Source organism: Sciurus carolinensis, chromosome 4 (assembly GCF_902686445.1).
Source record: "Sciurus carolinensis chromosome 4, mSciCar1.2, whole genome shotgun sequence".
In the NCBI taxonomy this organism is placed as follows: domain Eukaryota; kingdom Metazoa; phylum Chordata; class Mammalia; order Rodentia; family Sciuridae; genus Sciurus; species Sciurus carolinensis.
In genome coordinates, this window is record NC_062216.1 from 43,044,816 (window position 1) to 43,067,000 (window position 22,185).

At 37.6% G+C, this 22,185-nt stretch overlaps 1 protein-coding gene across 1 annotated transcript in view; it reads left to right on the top strand.

The window, feature by feature from the left end:
• Mtmr7 (myotubularin related protein 7) overlaps positions 1 to 22,185 on the top strand; it is a 108,577-nt gene that overhangs the window by 26,939 nt on the left and 59,453 nt on the right. The window contains exons 2-4 of the mRNA XM_047549955.1: positions 12,270 to 12,392; positions 13,955 to 14,117; positions 21,831 to 21,988. Coding sequence (XP_047405911.1) covers positions 12,270 to 12,392; positions 13,955 to 14,117; positions 21,831 to 21,988 — 444 coding nt within the window. The remainder of the gene's footprint in view (positions 1 to 12,269; positions 12,393 to 13,954; positions 14,118 to 21,830; positions 21,989 to 22,185) is intronic.

The window sequence follows — 22,185 nt, forward strand, 5'->3', positions numbered from 1 at the left end:
GACAGCTAGGGGTCCTAGTCTCATGGAACTTACATTGCTATAAAGAATTAAACAAAAATTAAACAAAAATATTGCAGTTCTTTAAAACAATGTACATATCATCCCTGTATGTTGTCACATTAGAAGCACATTTTTAGAAGATTTATTTCCAAGATCCTGTTACCCTTCCCTCTAAACTTTCTAGTTGCTTCCCACCCCACTCAGAGAAAAAGCCAAAGTGGTGTCTTTGTTGGAAAGCCCTCTGAGATTCCTCCCTGCTACATGGGCCACCTTGTAACCCAATCCTCACCCCTCACAGATCTGATCAGGCTTCCTCACCTCCCTGTGGACTTGAATATTTCAAAGCTCCCCCTGCCAGGCCCTCTTCAGTTTTTGTTTCCTCTGGCTGGAATTCCCTTTCCCCACATTTCCTCATGGCTGGCTCTCTTACTTTGGTTCTCTGCTGAAATAGCTAATCCTTCTATTAGAGAAGATTTCCCTGGATCCTGCTATCCCTCACCACCCAACCACTTACCTGCTTTCATTCCCTCCCTTGTATCCTCTGGTGTGTGCACAAATACCTGCATATATACTCTATTTTTTCTTGCTTATCTGTGAATTGCCTATTTCCTGCCTACCCATCCCCAAAGAAAATGCAGACCCCATCGAGCAGTGACTTACCTTTTCTACTTATGTATCTCCGGTGTCTAGAACAGTCAAATCTGATACAGGTAGAGGAGCCCTCTGAGTATTTGTTGGATGACTGAATGAAGGAAATAGTTTAATGTGACTCTATGTCCAAGCTTCAGTACCTTTCAGTGACTTTATTTCTAATTATTCTTCAGCATTCTATTTTAGTTCTGTGGCACTAGTTTTGCTTTTGCAGGTGAAGTTCTACTTTATTCTTTTTTGTCTCTATTCTTTTTTCCCCCTACTTGTAACATATTCCATTCATAATTGAATATTCCTCCCCTTGTCTGAAAATTCAAGTTCAACAGTGCAGCCATACTGCTTAATAATACCTAATTCTACCTACAGTTCCTCACATACATGGTTTTTTATGCATTGTTGATTTTCATTCAATAGACAAATATTTTAGAACATACTACATTTGAACACAAAGACAAAACAAATGTGGTGCCTATCTGTAAGGATCCTACAGTTTAGTGTAGTTGTGATGCTCTGTAATTGTAATGGTTTATTGTTTGTGGAAGCCAATAAACCAGTGTCTGTATCTCCTTTTCCTTTCTTCCCACAGTTCTGGTGTAAGTGTGTACATAGCATTGTTATTGTAAGTGTGTACATAGCTGTAGGGAATATTAGCCATAAAATAACTAGTGCTTTCCTTGAGAATATATGTTCTTGGTAATAATTAGAGTGGTACAATAAGAATAACACGTAGGAAGCAGAGAAGGGTGTGTGAGAAATAAATGAGACCCCAGGTGTCATGGTGGTTTAAAGGGTGGAGAATTATCACAGTGGACTGGATGGTTGAGGCAAGGTATTCTTAAGGAGCTGGACCTTGGGTATCAGGCAGAAGAGGGTCATGCTGTGCCGGGTGCATGGTGTCCTCACTGATGTTGGGACCTCAGAGCTCCATGACAGGCAGCAGTACAGCAGTTCTTGTTGGGTCCCAGAAGAGGCCTTACATCTTTGTGTCTGCATAGCAGTTTGCTTTATGTTCATTTCCCAGAAAGAGAATGATGGACTCTTGAGGACTGTACTGTTAGAGAAGGAAGAGAAAAATGTGGTACTGATTATGCAATCTGTCCTTGAGGCTGGGGGCCCAGCAGTGAGGCATGGGAGCGTGTAGATGGGCTGGAATCTGGCCTTGTCCTGCATGGACAGACTGTACCCCTTTGTCCTTTGGCCCTGATACTGGCCAGAAATTGGTGGGAGGGGGAAATAAGACTTGCTTCTCCCTGTTCTTGGGCTGTCTTCTCTCTTTGGACCAGCAATAAATTCCATTTGGCACAACATGCCTTTGGAAGAATGCTTTCCCGGAGTTCCCAAAGAGCTATATAAGTAGGCAGTTTAGTCCCTTTCTATCTGTGCCTTTGTGAAAAATATGTCAAATTCAGAAGCATTTTAGAATTTTATAAATATTTTGAGCAAAAAAATCATCATCATAAAATAAGGCATTGAATTTTTGTGTTTGTGTGTGTTGCTTCAGTGCAAGGTCTTTTTCCTCTCAATACTACTTTGTTTTTTAAGTGACTTTGTTTTCAACTTAACTCTTCTTAATACCTCACTCCATACATTTATTCTTTGAGTTACAATGGACCCAGCATCTGTTCTTGATTTATTTTCCTTTAACCTCTCTCTCTTTTTCTCTATTCATGCTTGTTGAAAATGGTATTTTTGGTTGAGGTTATTTTAAGGTGGTGTCGAAATAAATCCTGGGACTGTTCTTTTGTTCAGCAGCACATGTTCTTTTAGGCCTACACATCCAGGGTCATCCTACCAAAATAAATTATATGGGCCCTGTGCAAAACTCTCAAGTGCCTGACTTTTATTTATGAGAGTCAGCTTCTGGCATAATGTTTGTAGTTTCCTCTGAGTTCAAACAGGCTCCTTTTCCTCCTTTCTGCCTTTTCCAAAAATTCCCCAGACTCTTATTTCTTAAGCAGCTATAGCTCTGTGTCTCTAATAATTTTAGCTTCATTCTCCTCCTCAGAGAAATCTAAAATTTAGTTAAATATCAGTCAATTCTGCTGTTTTAACAGTCATTTAGGTAGATGGAACAGCAACCTGCCCATTTATAGACTTTGCAGAATCCTCATGGTTTTTTTCTTGATCCTGACTTGAGTTGGGTAAAAGAATGTTTATCCCTATAGGAAGTATGATTGTTTTTTACTCCTTTTAAAAACAAATTTCTCAAAACCTATATTTTTCACAGATAGAGGATCACTTTGAATATAGGAATTACTTGGAGATTTGCAGATGACTTAAAAATCTATAGAACTGTGTATTAGGCACTCTATTTCCCATGTGAAGGGAAGACTACACTTTGGAAGTTGATAGACTAGAAATCCTTTTAACATATACAATTCTAAGATTTTAATTAACTTTAATTTTTTGTGCAATCAGCATAATAAAATACTTGGATATATCCATTTATCCTTTTCCCATTTAGTTTTGAAAACTGTTTCAGGATTACTGGGTTGAATTTTTATGTGAATATTTACCCCTGGGGCTGTCTCAACTCCTTGAATTATGAGTCTTTCTCAAACTCCTAAATCTGAACCCTCCTACTTCAAAGCTGAATCTGGCTTTGTCCAGATGAAAATTGGCACATGAGAAGACAAGGTTGAAGATATGGGCTCTACAGGCAGAACAGCTATTGACAGAGGAGGGAAGAGAAAGAAGGATGATCTATCTTCAGGTGTATTCTGGTTTATCAGTATATCTTTGGAGAATTATCATTGACATACACCATATGATACTGGTGATTTTTTTCAGGAATGAGAGGAGGAAACTGCTGAGCAGGTAAGGTATGGTTGTAGAAGGCCCTGATCAGTAGCAGTGGGTAGACATTGTGGCTCTGAATAGAGGGTGACATGATCAAAGTGTGTCACAGGATGACTGTTTGTGTAGCAACTTGGGGAATAGATGATGTGGTAGATGTGTGCTGGGCTTTAGTTGCCTATCATCCATTCTCCCAGGCTCCCTCTCAGGATACTTGCTCAATCTGTATGTTTTGGGTATGTCATGTTCTAGTCTGACTATTCAAATCGTGGCATTATGTGAGCACTCTGGTTTCAGGATAAGCATGCGACCCAGCGGAATGCAGTACGCCTTTCCATGAGGTGCTTTTCTCCACATCCTGGGTGTGGTAGGAGATGAGGCTGGGGTTGCTGGAGCCATCCAGAACAGAGAACAGAGAGAGCCAGCAGAGAGGACTCAGCCAGGAGGCAGAATGCAAGGAGCTGGGTTTTTGGCCAGTCTGCAGCCAGATCTGCTACTGGCATTTACATATATATGATCCTATACAATTCCTTTTGGTTTAGCCATGTGAGGTTGAGATTCTGTCTCTTTCTATCAGAAGGGTCCTGAGAGAGATGGAGTCAGGAAATCTGTGTGTTTAGTATTACTAGTTAGGAGTCTCTTGATCAATAGTCTGAGTATCTGAGTGAGCATTCAACAAATTAACATAATTAATTAATTAGTAAATTAGAAGGACCTTAATTGGTTGGTGGCAGCTCTCTGGTTTTCGTAGTGTTCTTTCACAAGTACCTTGCTTTGTATCACATCTGATTACATTTACCATGCTTTTGAAATAACAGCTTCATAGCAGGATATATTTCTAAGAGAGGTGACTTTTTTTTTTTTTTGGCAGCTTGAAAATAGGGTTCTTTTCATGCATCCCAGTGTGTGTTGTATATCCCATTAACATTTTTCTCTGTGTTGTACAGAAGGTCTTTTATGGATCTCATGAAGGGTGAGATCTGTTTCTTCTGGTTACGTGTCATATTTTCTTGGATTGTGCTCTGTGATTTTTTTCCCTTTCCTTAGTTCTTCTCCAATCTCTGACCTTTGAATAAAATGGTCCTGGGAAAAGACTTTCATTGGTTTTATAGTTTTAAACAGATTAAATCTGCCTTTTGGGGAAAGGATTGATGTTCCTGATTTCTCGACCAAAAGACTGGATTAGAATACCCTTGAAGCTTCATACCCTTTTTTGTCGGGGTGCCCGGGACCCCTGGCCCTAGGTAAGGCTAAGATGGCGCCTGGCAGTGAGCCAGAGCAGTTAACTTTTGCACAAACAACTGACATTATTTTGAGGAAGTTCCAGGGATTGGTTGAGTTCCCTCGTGGACAGTGCATGATCACTGCATGTCTGCATTTACTGCCTGTATCTGTTCATGCTCTCCCCTCGTGCTCTAATGCTGATTGGTTACGGTAATGCATATATTGGAGTGTAAGTTCCTCGAAAGGGAGAACAAAGAAAGAGAACAAAGAAAGAACTGAGAAGATGGGGGTGCGCGCAATAAAAAGGCTGAAAAGAACCAGGTGTCGTGTCTCTCTGCGGGCGGGGAGCGCGATACTTTTTATTTGTTTAAGCAACTTTATTTAAGGGAAAAAGGTGCTTTTCATTTTGAATTAGAAAAATTAGATGCTTTCCCCCTAAAATTATAAGAGATTATAGCAATTCTGAATGGTCTGAAGAATTTGTTAGTGCTTTAATTTTTCTTCTTGAATATCAGAGTGCTTTGCCAACTGTAATCGAGTAGTCCATCTTCTAGAATAATCTATAGTTACTACTAGTTTAGCATAGAGGAAATGAAATCACAGATGTGAGGTGAGCATTCACTGGGGGTAGGAAGCAAAACTGATATCTTTGTTATGGGTTTCTTTAGTAATAATTGCTGTTTGTTAAAAATTACCAAGATGGAACCTGTCCCAATTCTGCTGCCTTCTTTACTGGCAACTTTTCTGTAAAATTAGACTTTACAGAGCGCTCCAGTTTGGCACCAGAATTTAGTTAAATGGCCAGTAAGGGAGTGGACACTGCTTAAAGGCAAAACAGCTTTCATACTAGGATCGTCCATCTGCTGCCACCCACAGACTCTCCAGATCCAAGGGTACCTCCCAACCCCAGAAGTTTCCATACTACCCTGCAGTGGGCATCCCTTTTTGAGAAGCTTCCAGACCAGGAATCTGGTTCATGTATTCCAGAGAAAATGCAGCTGCTGTTCATGTTTCCCTGTCCTGGTGGTTGGCTGTTGGACACAGCAGGAGTGGTCCTTATAGCCACTGACCAGAACCCTCACCATTTTATCCTAATCACTGTGCTAAATACTGCACAGTATGAGAGAACTACATTAACTTCTACTTATTTTTTCACCATAGGATTACTGCACATTTTTGTGTTTTACACTTTCATATTTTATGGCGCTGCTCACAAACAAAAAACATTTTAGGAAGAAACGTACTCTGCCTATACTTTTAGGTTCTCATTACTGTGATCATCTCAACTTTGGCTTCTTCAGAAGTAATCCTTGTTACTCAGGCATTTTCTGACCAGCGAGGAGGGTGTTGGATCGGTTAGGCCCTAAGAAGCCAGTTTAGGCAGGTCTGCCACATAGTCTGAATATCAGCATCAAAGTCTGGAAAAAAAAATTGATGGATGGGTAATTTTTTGTTTTCAGAAATCAAGTTGGCATTCTGATATGTGTGTACATTTTCAGGAATATTTTTCATTGTCTCTTAAAGATTTTTATGGCATTGGATTGAATATGATGTCTAAAAAGAGATTCAATCAGATGTCATTTCTTTAAGAAAGCCCACCAAAGGCTTTGTTCTTAATACTTCAACAAGACCCTTTATTAATTTAGATTAAAAAACAAATGATACTTAATTTTGAGAAGTAGAAATCTCTAAGAATCTTACAAAAGCTCTAGAATTCCTACCTAGTCATTACCTAGCTTTCCAAAAGAAGCAAAACAGAAAAGAAGAGTTTAAGACAAGGAAGACTTTAAGACAGTTTAAGGCTGAAAGATAGCCAGTGGTAGCCTGGAAGCTTCTTGCCCAGGCTAACTGGCCCATGTGCATGGGCTTGGGATGTTCCTGGCCCCACTTTGGGTCTAGAGCTATGGATGTCAGTGCAGCCTCCAGCCCCACTTTAGAGACTGTTGCAGCACCCTTGTTCTGAGGCTGGGGCTTCCTTTCCTTAGAAAACCACAAGGGTTTTGTTGGTCAGCCATACTCCTGAATGACTGAATTTCTGGAGAATTTAATATTGAATTGTATGTGTATCTGTGTTTTCACAGTTGCTGTTTTGTGCCACTGAGTCACATCTGCAGCCTGCTGGAATGGAGTGAGACATTAGAGACCCTTAGATTCTCTACAGAAGGCAAAACCCAGAAGGCAAAATGCACAACTGCCTGTACTCACAGTTCAGTTTCAAAACCAGAACCAGAACCAGAGCCCAGGCCTCCTGACTTGCAAATACTTTCCTTTTCATGTTGGTAGAGTCAGAAAATGTCATGATACCAAATTTAGCATGACAAACTATTTATCTAGCTGCTTTTCTTAGATTAGAACATAAACTTGTCTTAGGTTTTGGCTGCTGCAGACATTTTGATTTCTCACTGTTCAACAGTCCATGGATCTCCTCCCCCAAATGATTGACAGTGACCTTTAGCCTAATTTATGTGGTACTGAGAACTTGGTCTCTGTCCCAAGCAGAGCTTGTGGCAAATGCCATTGGCCTTCCTCCTGTCCTTTTCAATGAATGGTAACTCTACCCTGCTCTATGAATTCCTTGTCCTGCAGAGCAACTTTTACATATGCAGCTAGTCCTAGATGATTCTGGAACCCACAATCTTTAGCAATCTTATATTTGACCTACAGGGTAGAAAGCAAAGATCCGTATTTTATAAAGATTGAAATTAGAAGGTGGCACCATCAGAATTGCTGAAGAGAGGCTCTGTCTCTCTGTGATTTACAAGATCCTCCTGACTCCTAGGCAGCGAGGGAAGGACGAAGAAGGACTTGTGTTCTGCAGCCAGGGTGTCCTGTTTCAGACCTGGCAGTGCTGTGTTGGAGCCCCGTGTTTTGATTGAAGCTTTTCAGCCTTGGCCCAGAAAAGCTAACAAAACCTTTTTTTCCTTTCAATCTAACCCCAACAGAAGAGGGATGGGAGTAAAATCGGATGTTAAACTGGGACACAGTCTTTTCCATTGGATCTGTAAGATTTTAGAAGGTATATAAATACTCTGTCTTTGTTTTTCTTTTCAGAACCCTGACTCCTGCTACACAGAGGCATTTTGTTGAATGGAATTAGATGTTCAGTGTTCTATTTTATTAGTTCTGAGAATCCTGAAAATCTGCCTGTGCCAATGTTTGGGCTCTCGTATCCTGTTTCCAAGTTTCTATCTTTGGGTTTATCTCAAAGAATGGTATTCTGATAAAAGTTTGTGCATATAGTTTTACAGTATATTTTGTCTTAAAATATTGCATTTTCAAAATCAAATTTCATGTATAAAATTGCTTAAAATAATTGTTAGCTGATTATCCTAAACATTAATTTTGAGTAACAGTACTAGAATGACCTCAAAGGCTATGATGAATGAGCACCTTGGAGTTTGGAGTTAGATGAACCTTAACTACAGGCTGAGTCTTGCTTCCTGTTCCCTGCATGGGCTGAGGAAATTTGGGGCTTATGTAAGAACCTAACTCATGGAGCTACCATGGGGATTAACTAAGCTTAGAGATGCAAAACCATAGCATGATGGATGGCATAGAGTAAGCACATATTCTAGAAATATTTGTTGTTGTTTTTATTATTGGTTGTTATTTTGATGATTTTTACATAAACCAAGAGACTGGGTTTGGCCTGGTCTGTGAGATGTTGGTACAGTTATTTTCAACACTGTCATTCTCTTCCATTCTGAAGTCTAAGGTTCTCCTGAGAATTTCTACCAGCTTCCACTGCTTCTTGCATTTTTGGAGTCTTCTCTGGCAACATCTTCTACTTAGTGCAGGTGATGGGTTGTTTCACCATCCATTTGTGCGTCTCTGTTCCATGACAGCTAACATGGAAGCTGCCTCTTCTAGAATTACAACCCCTCCACCTCCACCCTCTCTACCCTGCAAACAACAACAACAACAACAAACCATCAAGGAAGGCTTTTTGATACATAACCAGCTGTTCAGATGATTTGGGCAGAGGAAGGGTTGATGCTACACTAGAACAAATGCCTCAAACAGATCAGATTATACTTGTCCATCCCATCCCTGGGGATTATTTCCTTTAGCACTTCACTGTGTAATAACACACTTAAAAGGAGATAATAGATATTTTCTAAAATACCCTAAAAGATTAACAGTGCTTGTATGTGGATTATGGCTCTAGGGATGATTTTCTTCTTTCTATATTACTGAATCTTTAAACATTAAATCAATATGTGCGTAATTTTCGAAGACCAGTTTTAAAAGCTGAGAAACTTCATAAGGTTATAAGAGAGTTTAGCATCAGCAGGAAAACAAATCCTTACCCGATGATCCTTATCTCCTTTTTCTAATCCTTTAAAATATATTCCTCCCAAATCCCTCCTTAGAGAGTCAATTTATTTCCGGTGTGTATCACAGTGTAGATGCCCTTGTTGGTAATGCTGGGCTTCTGTCTTTACAGTGTCTTGATCTGCCATTTGCTTCTGAAAAGCTCTTAATGTGCTTTGGCCTCATGCCCTGAAGAGAAGTTTAAGTGTTCAGGCTTTCCCTGGCTTCTGCTCAGTCACAAGCCTCACTCCTGCATAGAGGAGGCTCTTTACCTTCTCAGTGCCTGTGAGTTTGTGCCTCAGGCCCTTAATTATGGCTTCTGAACCTGGTGCTTGCAAGACTACTCCTATTAAGGTTACTAGTGTGTTCCATGGACAACTTACAGTTCTTGCCTTTCTCCATCTTTCAGCACGACGTGACATAAAAATTCCCTCCCTCTCAAACCATTTCACCTGCCCATCCCCCTGACAGCAACATCTCTTGTTTAATGGCCCCCTTCATGGCAACTCCTGATGATTTTGCTTTTCATATTTCCCCTCTTCTGTGAGACCTTTAAACATTGAATTTCTTCATATTCCTTCTCTTTCCACTCTGCATACTCTTCCTTCAATCCCATGGCTTCAAATATCATTTATAAGCCAAAGCCTGCAGATTTACTACATTTCAGCAGATCAGTGATGGTAAGAGGTAGCAGATGTTGTGTCCCATCAAGAAAGAAAAAAGCAGTGCCAATTAAATGACACAGTGACATCACATTAGTCATATGTGAATCTCATTGTCAGACATATCAGGAAGTGAAAAATGTCTATAACTTTGAGTAGGTTAATTGCCCTGCCCAGAGCATGCACATCTAGTGTGTCTTAAGCTGTGTTACCAGGAGCATGTGGCTGAGCTGCAGTAACTTTGTCTCAAGAAATGGGTATTTCCTGAGTCTTATCTCTCCAAGTGATGAAAGAAGCCTTATTGCTGCATAGGTTATTATATATGTAGATGAGATAGAATTTATTTAGCTCAGCAATGAGGCAGAGTCATTGAACCAGTGGGTTTTCAGGATGGTGCCAGAACTCTGAGCTTTATTTCATTTTTTAAGTTGCTCTGACTTAGTTTGTACCATGAGGTGACCCCTAAACAGTGTTCTCTGTCTTCACAAAATTTATCAGATAATGTTAATCTTTACTGTTCATTTCTTTTGTTGTTACACATCACTGGGAAATCATGTTGTTGGTGTTTCCCTTATTGTTTTTTCATTTCTTTTTTTCCCTCTGTAACTTCAAAATTGCCTTTGACAGCTCTGGGACCTAGGAGAACCATTGCCAAATTTTGAAATTTAATTTTCCTGTAGCAGCATCCAAGGTTAACAAATAGACATGTAAAACTCCCACTAAATATTTCACTCTCCCAACATCTGTGCACCTTATTCTGTTTCATTAGGTTTTCTAAAAATAATTTAAGTGGTAGAGCTTCTATTACTTCTGTAGGGAAAATAATTTATACTAAATATTTTTGCCTCAAAATATTACTTTATATTCTATATATTATCCCAAAAAGGTCCTGTTTCATTAGCCCTAAGTCCAAGGAAAACTATTTGTACTCTGTTTTTAGATATTGTTAGCTGATATATTGCCTCTGGACTTATGCTTAATTTAGCTTAATGTTAGCATGCAAATGAGTTTTTCCCCAAAAAATAGTTCTAAAAATAATATATCCCCTTATTTTTCTTCTTCCACAGCTCTCTTTAATAATATCTTTTCATTTAGTTTGTTCAAAATAGAATGTTTAATAAAAAATGTTTAAATAAAAAAGATCCAACCATGTGGGAATTCAAAAATATTCTTCATAAAAACTCTTGGGTCAAAGAAGAAATAAAAACTGTAATTACAGATTTTTTAGAAAGTATGAAGAATGAGTATACAAACAAAACTCAAAGGATGCAGCCAAAGATTTACTTGGAGAAAAATGCTTGCATTTAAAAACTTTTGTTACTTAACAAAACAGAACGAAAATTAATGACCTATTAAATCTGGGGATTTATAAACAAACACCACATGATATACCCAAGGAAGGCAAGTTACAACTTTTATTAACAAACAAAACCAGAAATTAACAAATTATAAAAGAGAAAAATTATGAATTTGATAATTCTAAGCCTGTTTGTGTCAAAGAAAAAACTTTACCTGTCTAATCACAAAATGGTAAAAACCCAATTCCCACTATTAGGAATGAGAGAAGAGGTGAAAAGGGAGAGGCTTGACCACAGGGAAGGATTTAAAAATTCTAAGAATTTGAAAATCTGCATTAAAAAGATAGTTTACAAAGAAAATAGATTCCAAAACAAGATTTAGGGGGAAAAATGGAAACATTGAACAGCTCCATAACCACATAAAAAATTGAAATCATTATTGAAGAAATATTTCCAGAATAAGATATATCTTTATTTGTTTCAAATAATGAGTAATATATATGGTGAATACTTTCTAATTGGTGTGTTCATAACATGATTAATTCAACTGATAATAGAACTTTTGTTTTATCAGCATCACCAGTTTCAGTTTCCACATTCCCTGTGGAGGTTGTCTTGACCTTTCATTGCATTTCATGTTGGGATCCCAGGACACACATCCTTGACACTGCTCCACACACAACAGATGACTGCTTGCAAAAAGAATCAATTGCAGACCTCTCTTCTGACCATTGGACTTTTACCTCAGTGATGAGAATTCTGTCATTCAAAAGATTTTATTCTAAATGAATGCAAGGATCTTAAATTAGTAGGGTTTCCTTATATACATTTCTCTGATACTTTTTTCCCCAAAAAACTGTATGTCTGTATTTCCTACTGTGGTTTATATGATAGCAAACAACCATAAGGACATTTCTACAACTTTAGAAACACATGGGATCACGTATCATTTTTTTTTCATAGAATGTGATTCATGCATAGTCACTATGTAATCTCAGAGCTTTCCTGCATATACTTTCTGCCTTAAATTAGAACTTTTGTATAATCATAATGAAATGAAAACATGGACCTCTTTAAACCTCAAAGAAAGGATAGAATCTACAAATATTTGTGGTACATTTAAAGTGATCTTTTAGTAATTGGTGAATTTTTATCTTTCTGTATAACATTATCATACTGAGGTCTAATTAAGGGGCACATTTTGGTTTTTGTTATTGGAGGAATTCTCAGAATTCTACTTTAGAGTAAGTTTGAGATTGCCTGCTATTTTCTGAATAGTCCTTTTGATTCACTAAAATTCTTTCCATCAAACTGTTTTCTCTAGGTTGAAAATGTCCGGTTGGTTGATCGAGTGTCTTCTAAAAAAGCCGTCCTTGGTACTTTGTATCTGACGGCTACTCATGTCATATTCGTAGAAAATGTACCTGATGCAAGAAAAGAAACCTGGGTATGTTTTTCTTGTTTTTGGCTTTGTGTATTTTCTGTTATTTGAAGTAAAATAATTTGACCCTGTGTTCTTTCACTTGTACTCAGGGTGAGGTGGGGGCCGTTGGGGTCTGGGTGTTCAAAAGGACTATCTGTGGAATGTGTGCCTTGTCCTTTTTTATGCCAAGTCATATCCACTTGATTAACTTACTGATTGTTAACACTAATCCTTTGGACTTCAATAAAGACAGACCAAGATATAGCCTGCAGGTTCAAGTGCTTCATGTTATAACCATCAAGTAGATATTCAATAATGTCAGTATGCCAGATACAGCATTTTCATAGTACTTTATAGGCTATATACACATTATTTGCAGGATCATATAATGCAGCCATTCAATCATTTTATTAGGTTGTTTCTACTTATCTGATAATTTTGAAAAAAAAACTGAAGAAGAGTCCCATTTGCTACTTAATAATAAAAATATTAGATATTTCTTAGTTTATTCAGTAGTCTAATCTTGATATTACGGCCAGACCAGAATCCCTGAATTGCAGACTTTTTGTTATCCATGCACCATGGACAGTATTTTATAAAAGGTGGCAGGCACTGTAGGGTGAACAGGAACTTGAAGAATGTAGTACTGCCATTGAGGATATAGCATAGACCTTGAAACACCAGAGAAATGCACTTTAGCATGATTTCTCTTCAGCTAAATCTCTTCCTTAAAGAGCAGAACGGTGGTTACCAGAGACTGGAAGTGTAGTGAGGAGGGAAGGAATGGGAAGTTGTTAACCAAAGGTACAAAGTTCAAATAGGACGGGTAGGTTTTGAGGTCTATTGCACGGCAAGGTACTATAGTCACCAATAATGTATATTTCAAAATAATTAACAGAGCAAATTTCAAATGTCTCACCATAAAGAAATGATAGATAAGTAAGGCAATGGGTATATTAGATTGATTTAATTATTTTTCATTGCGTACATACATCTGAAAGTCACATTGTATCCTATGAATATACATAGTTATGATTTGTCACTTGAAAGTAATAGAAAATTAAAAACTAAAATAAATCTTTTATTCTACAATCTGCCTGACCACCAACAGCTCTGAAAACAACAAGCCCAAGTTGCCACTGAATTTGAGTGTTCCATGTGGAAATAAGGAGCATGGTGGCACCTCCCAGTGGAGCCATCACTAGCTTCTGTTGTTTGCAAAAGTTTATTTTACCAACTTCTCATGACCTTTTTAAATTTCAGCTATTAAGCACATTAAACATTTAACCCCTAAAATGTTCTCTTACCTGAAGTTGTGCACAATTACATATGGAAGAATTGGTTTCACAATAATTATCTAGGATATCAGAAAACTCAATATTAAAAAAAAAAAAAAAAAAAAAAAAGCTAAATCAGGGCTGTTGGTTCTCACTTGGAACATCTCAGTTCTTTTTATCAGGGCACAGGTGGTGACTTAGCTGAAGGTTGGGTTGTGTTTCTTATCTGTGCGGCTCAGGGACCTGTGTTAATCCTTGTATTTGTTGGTATTTGGGCTTAGTGTATCCAAATTAACTTTTGGTTTCTAGATTCTTCACAGTCAGATTTCCACCATTGAAAAACAGGCAACAACTGCTACTGGATGTCCTCTTCTGATACGCTGCAAGAACTTTCAGATCATACAACTCATCATACCACAAGAAAGAGATTGCCATGATGTGTACATCTCTTTGACACGCCTTGCACGTCCAGGTAGGCCAGAGGACTTGGCTTTGAATATAGACCCAATCTTAAGCAAAATAGCAAATCATGTGTAAGAGTTTGTGCAGTTTTATGAATGCTAGTGTTTTAGGAATTGTATGTCATCGTTGTTCTTGGCTGAGGTCAAAAGTCTGAATGATCACCTGCTATGTAGTTCTTTGTCCTTGGGGGCCACTCCTGAGTTAGTTACTTGATGGTCCTCTGTCATTAATTTTAATATTCACATTCTTTTGGTGGAGATGGTTGTATGTTTTCCTCTTAGGATGAAATCATCTTAAAACTATGTCCTTCTGATATACTATGATAATTGAGCCACCTTAAATGAGGGCCCAAGATAGAACTGATAAATTCTTTTGTGTGGGCAACATTATGAACCAAACACTTCTTGTATATTTCTCCCCCTCTCAGGGATTTTAAGGTTTGGTTTCTTTGGTTTTTGATGTAATATGTGTTTTACAAGGCTGGTGCACCTAACCAGACTCTTGTTAGCCTCAGTGAATATTCAGGGTATGGATATGTCAATTCTTTTAAACAAAATGTCCTTTGGTATGGTGGGAAGAATTCTATTTTTGAAAAAAATAGGTTTTCTCATTTACAGTCTTGTTCTAATCCTGTGTCATGTTAGGATCTTTAGTTTATTATTCACTTCTATAGAAGTGTTTTTCATCTTTCTCTTGGCTTGTGTGAGCTGTGAAATTCTTCGCTTAAAAGGAACTTCTAGATTCCTTTGGAGAATACAGTGAAAAAACACCATTGATAAAGAAGTTAAGTGTTATATAGCAGTCCTCAATTAGGAAGATAGGTTATGTGCTTATTTACTTTGCCAAATGTATTTTGATTTGAACAAGAAGTTTGTGAACTTTTCAAGGCTGGGTCTTGAGTTCCTTATGCTATGACTATATCTTTTGTAGGTAACTAAGAGCCATATTTAATGGAAATGATGACTGCAAGCTGTCAAAATCTGATAATTTTGACTTTGCTTTGTTCCCCTTTAAAGGCAGTAGGTTGACGCCTTTTCCTCTAAGAAATGCAGAGTAAGCCAGAAAAGCAGTTGAACTTTTTGGAGGGTGCACTATAATTGGAACAGAAGTTCTGGGAAGATGTACATTAGGTTGCACGCAGCAGAGAATGCAAGGAGAATTGTGTGCCAGCAACTTCTGTGTCACTGATTAATGGATGTACTGGTAATAAATGTGCTCTGACCGGATTAATGGGATTTAGTAATAGCCCAGAGAACTGGGAAAGGGCTGAGCAGCTGGAAGAGTAGATCACAGTGGTGGAGAGGGCTGTGGCCCACAGCCAGAAAGTGCCAGGACTTTCACTGCGAGGATTCATAGGGAGGAAAACCATTTTGTCCCTCTGCTTTTAAAAATATGTACTTTTTCTTAAAAGATGTTTTGGGAGTTAGGTATTAAAGGCAGCCAGAGATCTGACTGGTTACCTTTTCCAAAAAAGGAATCATAGCAATTAATTGAATTAAAGCCATCACCTGAGAGGATTTAAAAGATTCACTAACATTTTGAAATATGGGCATTAGAAATGTCAGTTTATGTAACACACAGTGCTTTAATGAGTGTGGGAAGATGAAATAGAACCAAGCAGTTTCACAGTTTTATGTTAAAGGCACTGTTGAAGTTAGGACATATTTATTACAGGCTCCACCCTTGGAAGCAACGGTTTTGAGTCTGGGTGGAGACGAGGAAAGTTAGAGGGGGTCAGATATGAAACCACTGCTCTCAAACTAGGGAAGGGGTAGTTCATCAGAACCCTCCAAGGATAATTTCCGAAATGCACCTTTCCCTTCCCCTTCCCCCGTGTATATCACAGTGAAGGAGACATTTGCAAAGCTTTCAAGATTCTTAGGATTTCTAGGATGAGGGTAAATCAAATTACTGAAAAATTAGGAGAGTGTTTTTTTTTTTTTTTGGGGGGGGGATTGCCTTTTGTAAGAATAATGATTGGTAAACATTTGGTCATGGGCTATTAAAGATCCTGGTACAAAATAATGTGGCCAAATTCAGTAAGCTCTTTAATTCTCAGTAAAGAAACAGGTTAAAATAAAAGTTGTGATCCAAATGAGAAAATAAGTTAAGCCCCATAGATCCAATGTACGAATAAGGAGGTGAAGCTTTCTGATTGAAAGACCCTATTCCTCAAGGGCTTCTACTTTTCCCATGTTCTCTTAATTCCTGCCTCTAATTCGCCTTCTGCTGTTTGTTTTTATATCAATTATTTTTCCTTCTTTAGTGTTTGTGGGCCCTTTAACATTTAAATAATTTCTTTTGTTTATTTTCCCATTTTTACTAAATTACAGCTCTTTTAGTTCATCTCGCATCTCAACTCCTAATTCTTCTGCAATCTTCCTTTTTTTTTCTTTCTGTGCTTTGGATTGAACCCAAGGCCTCACACGTGCAAAGCACATGCTGTGCCACGGAGCTACACCCCCATCCCAGTACATTTATTATGATTTTTTTTTTAAACCTCATGATTGAGGTAGTCTCATTTGCTTAATTTTAACCTTTTATGTTTCTTATCTAAGTCACTGAAATTCGGATGGTTTTTAAAGTGGAGTTTCTTTTTTATTGATGATACTAATCTGAGTCTAGTAGTCCTTTTTCACTGTTAGACTCAATAGTCATACTGCTTAATTCAAACATTTGTGTTTTTTTTGTTGTTGTTGTTAAATAACCAGGAAAATAGGCATCCTCATTACTTTTACTTTAAATATGCAAAATCCAACAAAAGCTGTGTTAGCTTCACCTCATTCTAAATGGTCTTTCAACTGCATTTATTTTAAGTTGCTTGAATTTAGCAGAATGCCTGGAACAATTTGTCTTTCATTAGTTACTAAAAACCACATATTTCTGTGACCTTCTGATATAACTTGTAACTTTCCCCTCCTTACCCACCCTTCACATTCTGCTCATGCTGATTGGTGTTGTTTTTCTTTCAATTTTAAAGTGCTTCTGATTTCAATATTAAATTAACATCTGCTTTTCCCATTTAGTCTATAATGAGAGGCAGTTCCTCCATATTTTTCCCTAAATAATCTGTTTTCATAACCTTTTCCCAATACCTGGGAATCAAGCTGGGTTATTTCATTCCTTCCCTAATGTTTTGTCTTCCTCATCTCTCTCTTTCCTGTGGCAGAATGAGCATCTTTTCATTTGTATGGGAGGGAAGGAGCAGAGTGGATGCTGATGGGGGAACCAGTTGCTGGCTTGCTGGTTCCAAGTCTAGAGTTTCCATCTGACTCGTTCCTTGCATCTTTTCTAGGAAGTGAGATTATCTGAGAGTGAAGAAGTTGATGAGAGCAATGGAGTTTTAACTGGAGTGACATGTTTCCCTAGGTTAAAGAGACCACCATGAACAGTGCAGAAATAACATCAGTCAGAACATGCATCTCTGTTCTTGAATGAAGATCCTGCTTTTGACTGAAGTGCCAACTAGGCTTTCCTAGAAATATTTCTTAGAAATATAGCTCAGTATAGCTCAACTCTTAATTTCATGTAGCATTTTAGCAATTGTCATTTTGCTTTCTGAATAGGTAGAAAAATATGCCAGTCTGCCTTTGCTAAACTAGTTATATGATTTCAGTAGGTAATATATGACAAAGTATATGAGATGATTTCCACATTCTTTTTCTGAAAAAAGAATTTTTTTTTAATTTTAAAATTCATGCAGTTTACTCCTTCTGTCTAGAGGCACACTGAGTATTTCATTTTTTAAAATTTTTATTTCTTTTTAGTTACATATGACAGTTTCTTATCTAAGTCATTGACATTCAAATGGTCTTTAAAGTGGAGTTTCTTTTTTATTGATGATATTAATCTGAGGCTAGTAGTCCTTTTTCACTGTTAGCATCAATAGTCATAATGCTTAATTTTGACATATATATCCAGACATTCTAATGGGAAGAACTCCTGTGCCCTCCCAGTAATGAGACCTCTTGGAGTGAGGCCCTCAGGGCATATCCTCTTGAACCTACTGGTCCCTAACAGCAAGACTTCATGGGTCAGACTTTGTGATGTACAAAGACAGTGGAGTATTAGACATGTTTTTAGAGTAGGTATTTTAAGGGTGAGTAAATCAGTTGAGGGATGGGGCTTCTGTAGAGCAGGCAGATATTTTTCTCTCAATTCAAATTCTGTAAAGATTAAAGATTTCTTTAAATCTAAAATGAGAAGCTCTGCACAACAAACACTTAACAGGGAAGAGACAACCTATGGATCAGGAGAAAATATGCAAGCCTTTTTTTAATAAGGGATTAGTATTGAAAATATGTAAGGAACTGAACTCCACAGTATGAAAACACAGAATCCAATCAAGAAATGGTCAAGGAACCTAAATAGACATTTTTCAAAAGATGACATATGAATGTCTAATGGATTCATGAAAAAATGCTCAGCATCACTGATAATTAGGGAAAAGCAATTAAAACCACATTGAGAGATCTCCTCATATCTGCTAGAATGGCTAACATAAAAAAGATAGATGATAATTCTTTCATGCTAGTAAGGATGTAGAGGAAAAAAAGAACCCTTGTACACTGTTGATGGGAATGTAAATTATTATAACCATTATGGAAAACAGTATGGAGATTCTCAATAAACTAAAAATAGAACTACCACATGATGCAGCAGTCCTGCTTTTGAGTATTTACCCAAAAGATCTGAAAATCAGTATATTGAAGAGATGTCGGCACTCCCCTTTCACAAAGATGGGAGGAATAAGCCTGACTTTTTAAAAAAGATCTATTGCACAACATGGTAAACATAGCTAGTAATTGAATATTGTGCATTTCAGTTTTGCTTCAAATCATAAAAAATGTTAAATATTTGAGGTCAGGATAAGTTAATTAGATTGATTTAATCATTCCACATTGTATTTAAAAATCTCAACATGGCATCATACCTCATAAAAATATACAACTATAATTTTTCTATATGTAATTAAAAAAAAATCTATATCCAAAAAGATTAGCCTTCAATTTTTGACCTTAACTCCCTGCTGCTCGCTAAAAATTTCATTATGTATTTTGTAGGATCTGGGAGTAAGAGGAGCAGAAAATTATAAGATGGGACATATTCAGTAACATTTACTTTGTGCTAACATCCTTTTTAATTTTCCAGAGCAGACAGTTCTATTTTCTTGTGGGGAGGCCTTTGGGTAAGAAGCTGCCCACTTTAACAAGACTGAGCTTTGACTAACAAAAAGGGAGGTTTTCCTGCCCTCATGCAGACTTACTTCATTTGGGTCTGAGGTTTGTCTGATCACCCTTTTCTTTAAAAATATTCAAAAGAAAAATTTTAATTTCATTGTCAACCCATTGTTTTCAGAGTGATCCTGATGTCTTAAGAATGATTTTAAGGGCTGGGGTCATAGCTCAGTTGGTAGAGTGCTTGCCTTGCAAGCACAGGCCCTGGGTTCAATCCCCAGTACTGCAAAAAAAAAAAAAAAAAAGTGATTTTAATGTCTGTTATAAATTAATCTTGCTTTTATTTATTTATAGTTTCATTGCCTCTTCCTAGTGGAAACAGGCATCAGCCCGTACACAAAGAACTATCAGGAATCCTAGAATGTTTTTCTCCTACCTTTAAACCTATTCGTAAATATTTAACCAAGAAAACTTAACTTCCACTATTACCCCATATTCATCAGCTCTTTTTTCACTGAGGGAACTGAAGTGTTCTCAAGAGATTCTTTTGGCATCTTAAACAAATTGCATTTGTGGTTAACATTATGGTAGCAGAAGCCTGAGTCATGAAAATGGTACTTAGAGATGGAAAAGATGTGTCAGTGTTGAACCAGCTGTTCCCAGCACAGGATCTCAGTTTTTTTTATGTTGTCTCCCAATTAGCTAGGATGACAAGAAACTGTTTTTACTGGAAGTGTTTGCTCTGTGTTTGTGTATCCATGCACCTGTATGTATTTTATTATTTGTTCAAAGAGTCAGTATTTTAAGTTTTGAAATTTAGAAAGATGACATCAAGAGAAACTGAAAGGGTCCAGAGTATCCAGTCAAGTCCCTTGTATTCCTAAGAGTGCATGTATAATGACTTAAAATATGACCATATCTTTCTTCCACATACATGAGTCACCTCAACAGCAACCAACCTGAGTTTGAATTTGAAACTGCCCATGTGTAATTCAGCCTCTTGCTGGTGGTGAGATCCTTTATAGGGTCTCCAAATACATGTGTCTAGGAGCTTTATATTGTACTCACTGAAGACAGTCAGGAAGCTAAGGAATAAATGGGGGGGGGATCTCGGAAAAATACAAAGATACAGAAATTTATTTGAAACAGGGATGGACAAGAAAAGCATGGGAAGAACAAAGAAGAATCTGCATTGGGGAAGCGGTGCGTGCAGTGGTCAGGAGCCTGCAGCCTGCAGCCAGACAGCTTTATTTCAGTCTGTGTTTCTCCTCCATTAGCCTGTGGCTCTGTGTGAAGGAATGTTCCTCAGACTTCTTTTGCCTCACATTTTCATTTGTAAAGTGAGAAGCACCATAGTGCTTACAAACTGGATCAGCACACTAATTAGAAAAGAATCTAGAATAAATAAGGACTTGATTCATTATTATTAATAATGCTTAGGTCTGAACTTTCCAATATAGTAGCCACTGATCACATATGGCTGGATCGTTAGTACATAAAATGTGATTATATCTGAACTGAGACATGTCATTAAGTATAAAATGCATGTGGAGTTTCAAAGACAGTAGAAAACAACATACATAAATATTAATGTAATTTGCCCTGTGTACATATTGAAATGATAATATTTTGGATATATTGGGTTAAATGGAAAATATTATTAAATTAATTTTATTTTTTAACTTTTTAAAGTGTGTCTGCAAGGACAAATTAAATAACATGTGTGGCTTGCATTATATTTCTGTTGGACAGTGCTGGTCAGGACACTTCCCTTCTATGGCGAGAAGAGAGTAAGAAAACCAAATCTTAGATTTTACTGCAAAAAAGGAAACAGTGGAGCCATTGGGCTTGGCCTCACAAGCATAAAAGGCAATATATAAAGACAGCAATACCATGAAAAAATTGAAAAAGACTTTGATGATACCTCCTTTGACTTGCACTCCATGACCAGGCTGCTGTGACTTACACTTTGATATTTTATTATGAATCTTATAAATATGAGCAGCACAATTATATTTAAGTAGTTGTTATATGTTCAAGTGTTTTTAAACATGAGCGTATAATATGATGCACAGCTTTTCCAACTGTTTTGCTATTTCATTGTTTGTATTGTGAGCATCAAAATGTAGAAGTGGCCTGAGCTTCTTTCTACCTCTGAGAGAGTCTACTCCAAACCCAAAATTGAGATATATATCTTGAATTCTTGATGTCTTAAAATATGCACACATTCTTCATTATTTTTATGCTTCATATTTTATGTGGTTTAGAAAAATATATTCACTTTTAAAGAACTGGGATGGGGGAAGCACAGGGAGAAGGCCCTGTTTTCTAAAAGAAAAGAAGCTCTTGCAAAGTTGAGTCCAGATGCCCCAAGACCTTGTCAGGAGGAGGAGTTGGGTGACCCTGGTCACAGAGGGTGCTCCTGGAATTGTGCCAGCAGTGGGAGGCTGGGATGGGGAGTTCCAGCTGGGACAGAATGTTTTTGGGGAGATTTGATTCTGGCTTTGACTCAGCTTTATTTGGCTTTGTTCTCCCTTTTCTTGCAGTGAAATATGAGGAATTATACTGCTTTTCATTCAACCCCAAGCTGGATAAAGAAGAAAGAGAACAAGGCTGGATGCTGATCGATCTCAGTGAAGAATACAAGCGAATGGGCCTCCCTAATAATTATTGGCAGCTCAGTGATGTGAATAGAGACTATAAAGTGAGTGGAAGCAGTTAGTGAGATCCAATAGTCAGTCCACATGGAATCAGGACTTTTATCTCCTTTGGATGTTATAGCTCTTTGTGGGTATAAGTGTGTGGGTTCCCAAGCCTCTCTTGGTTATTGCTAGCTTTATTTTTCAGTCTGCACCTGGAATCAGAAAATTTGAACAAGGGAACCTTAAAGACCATCCGTAA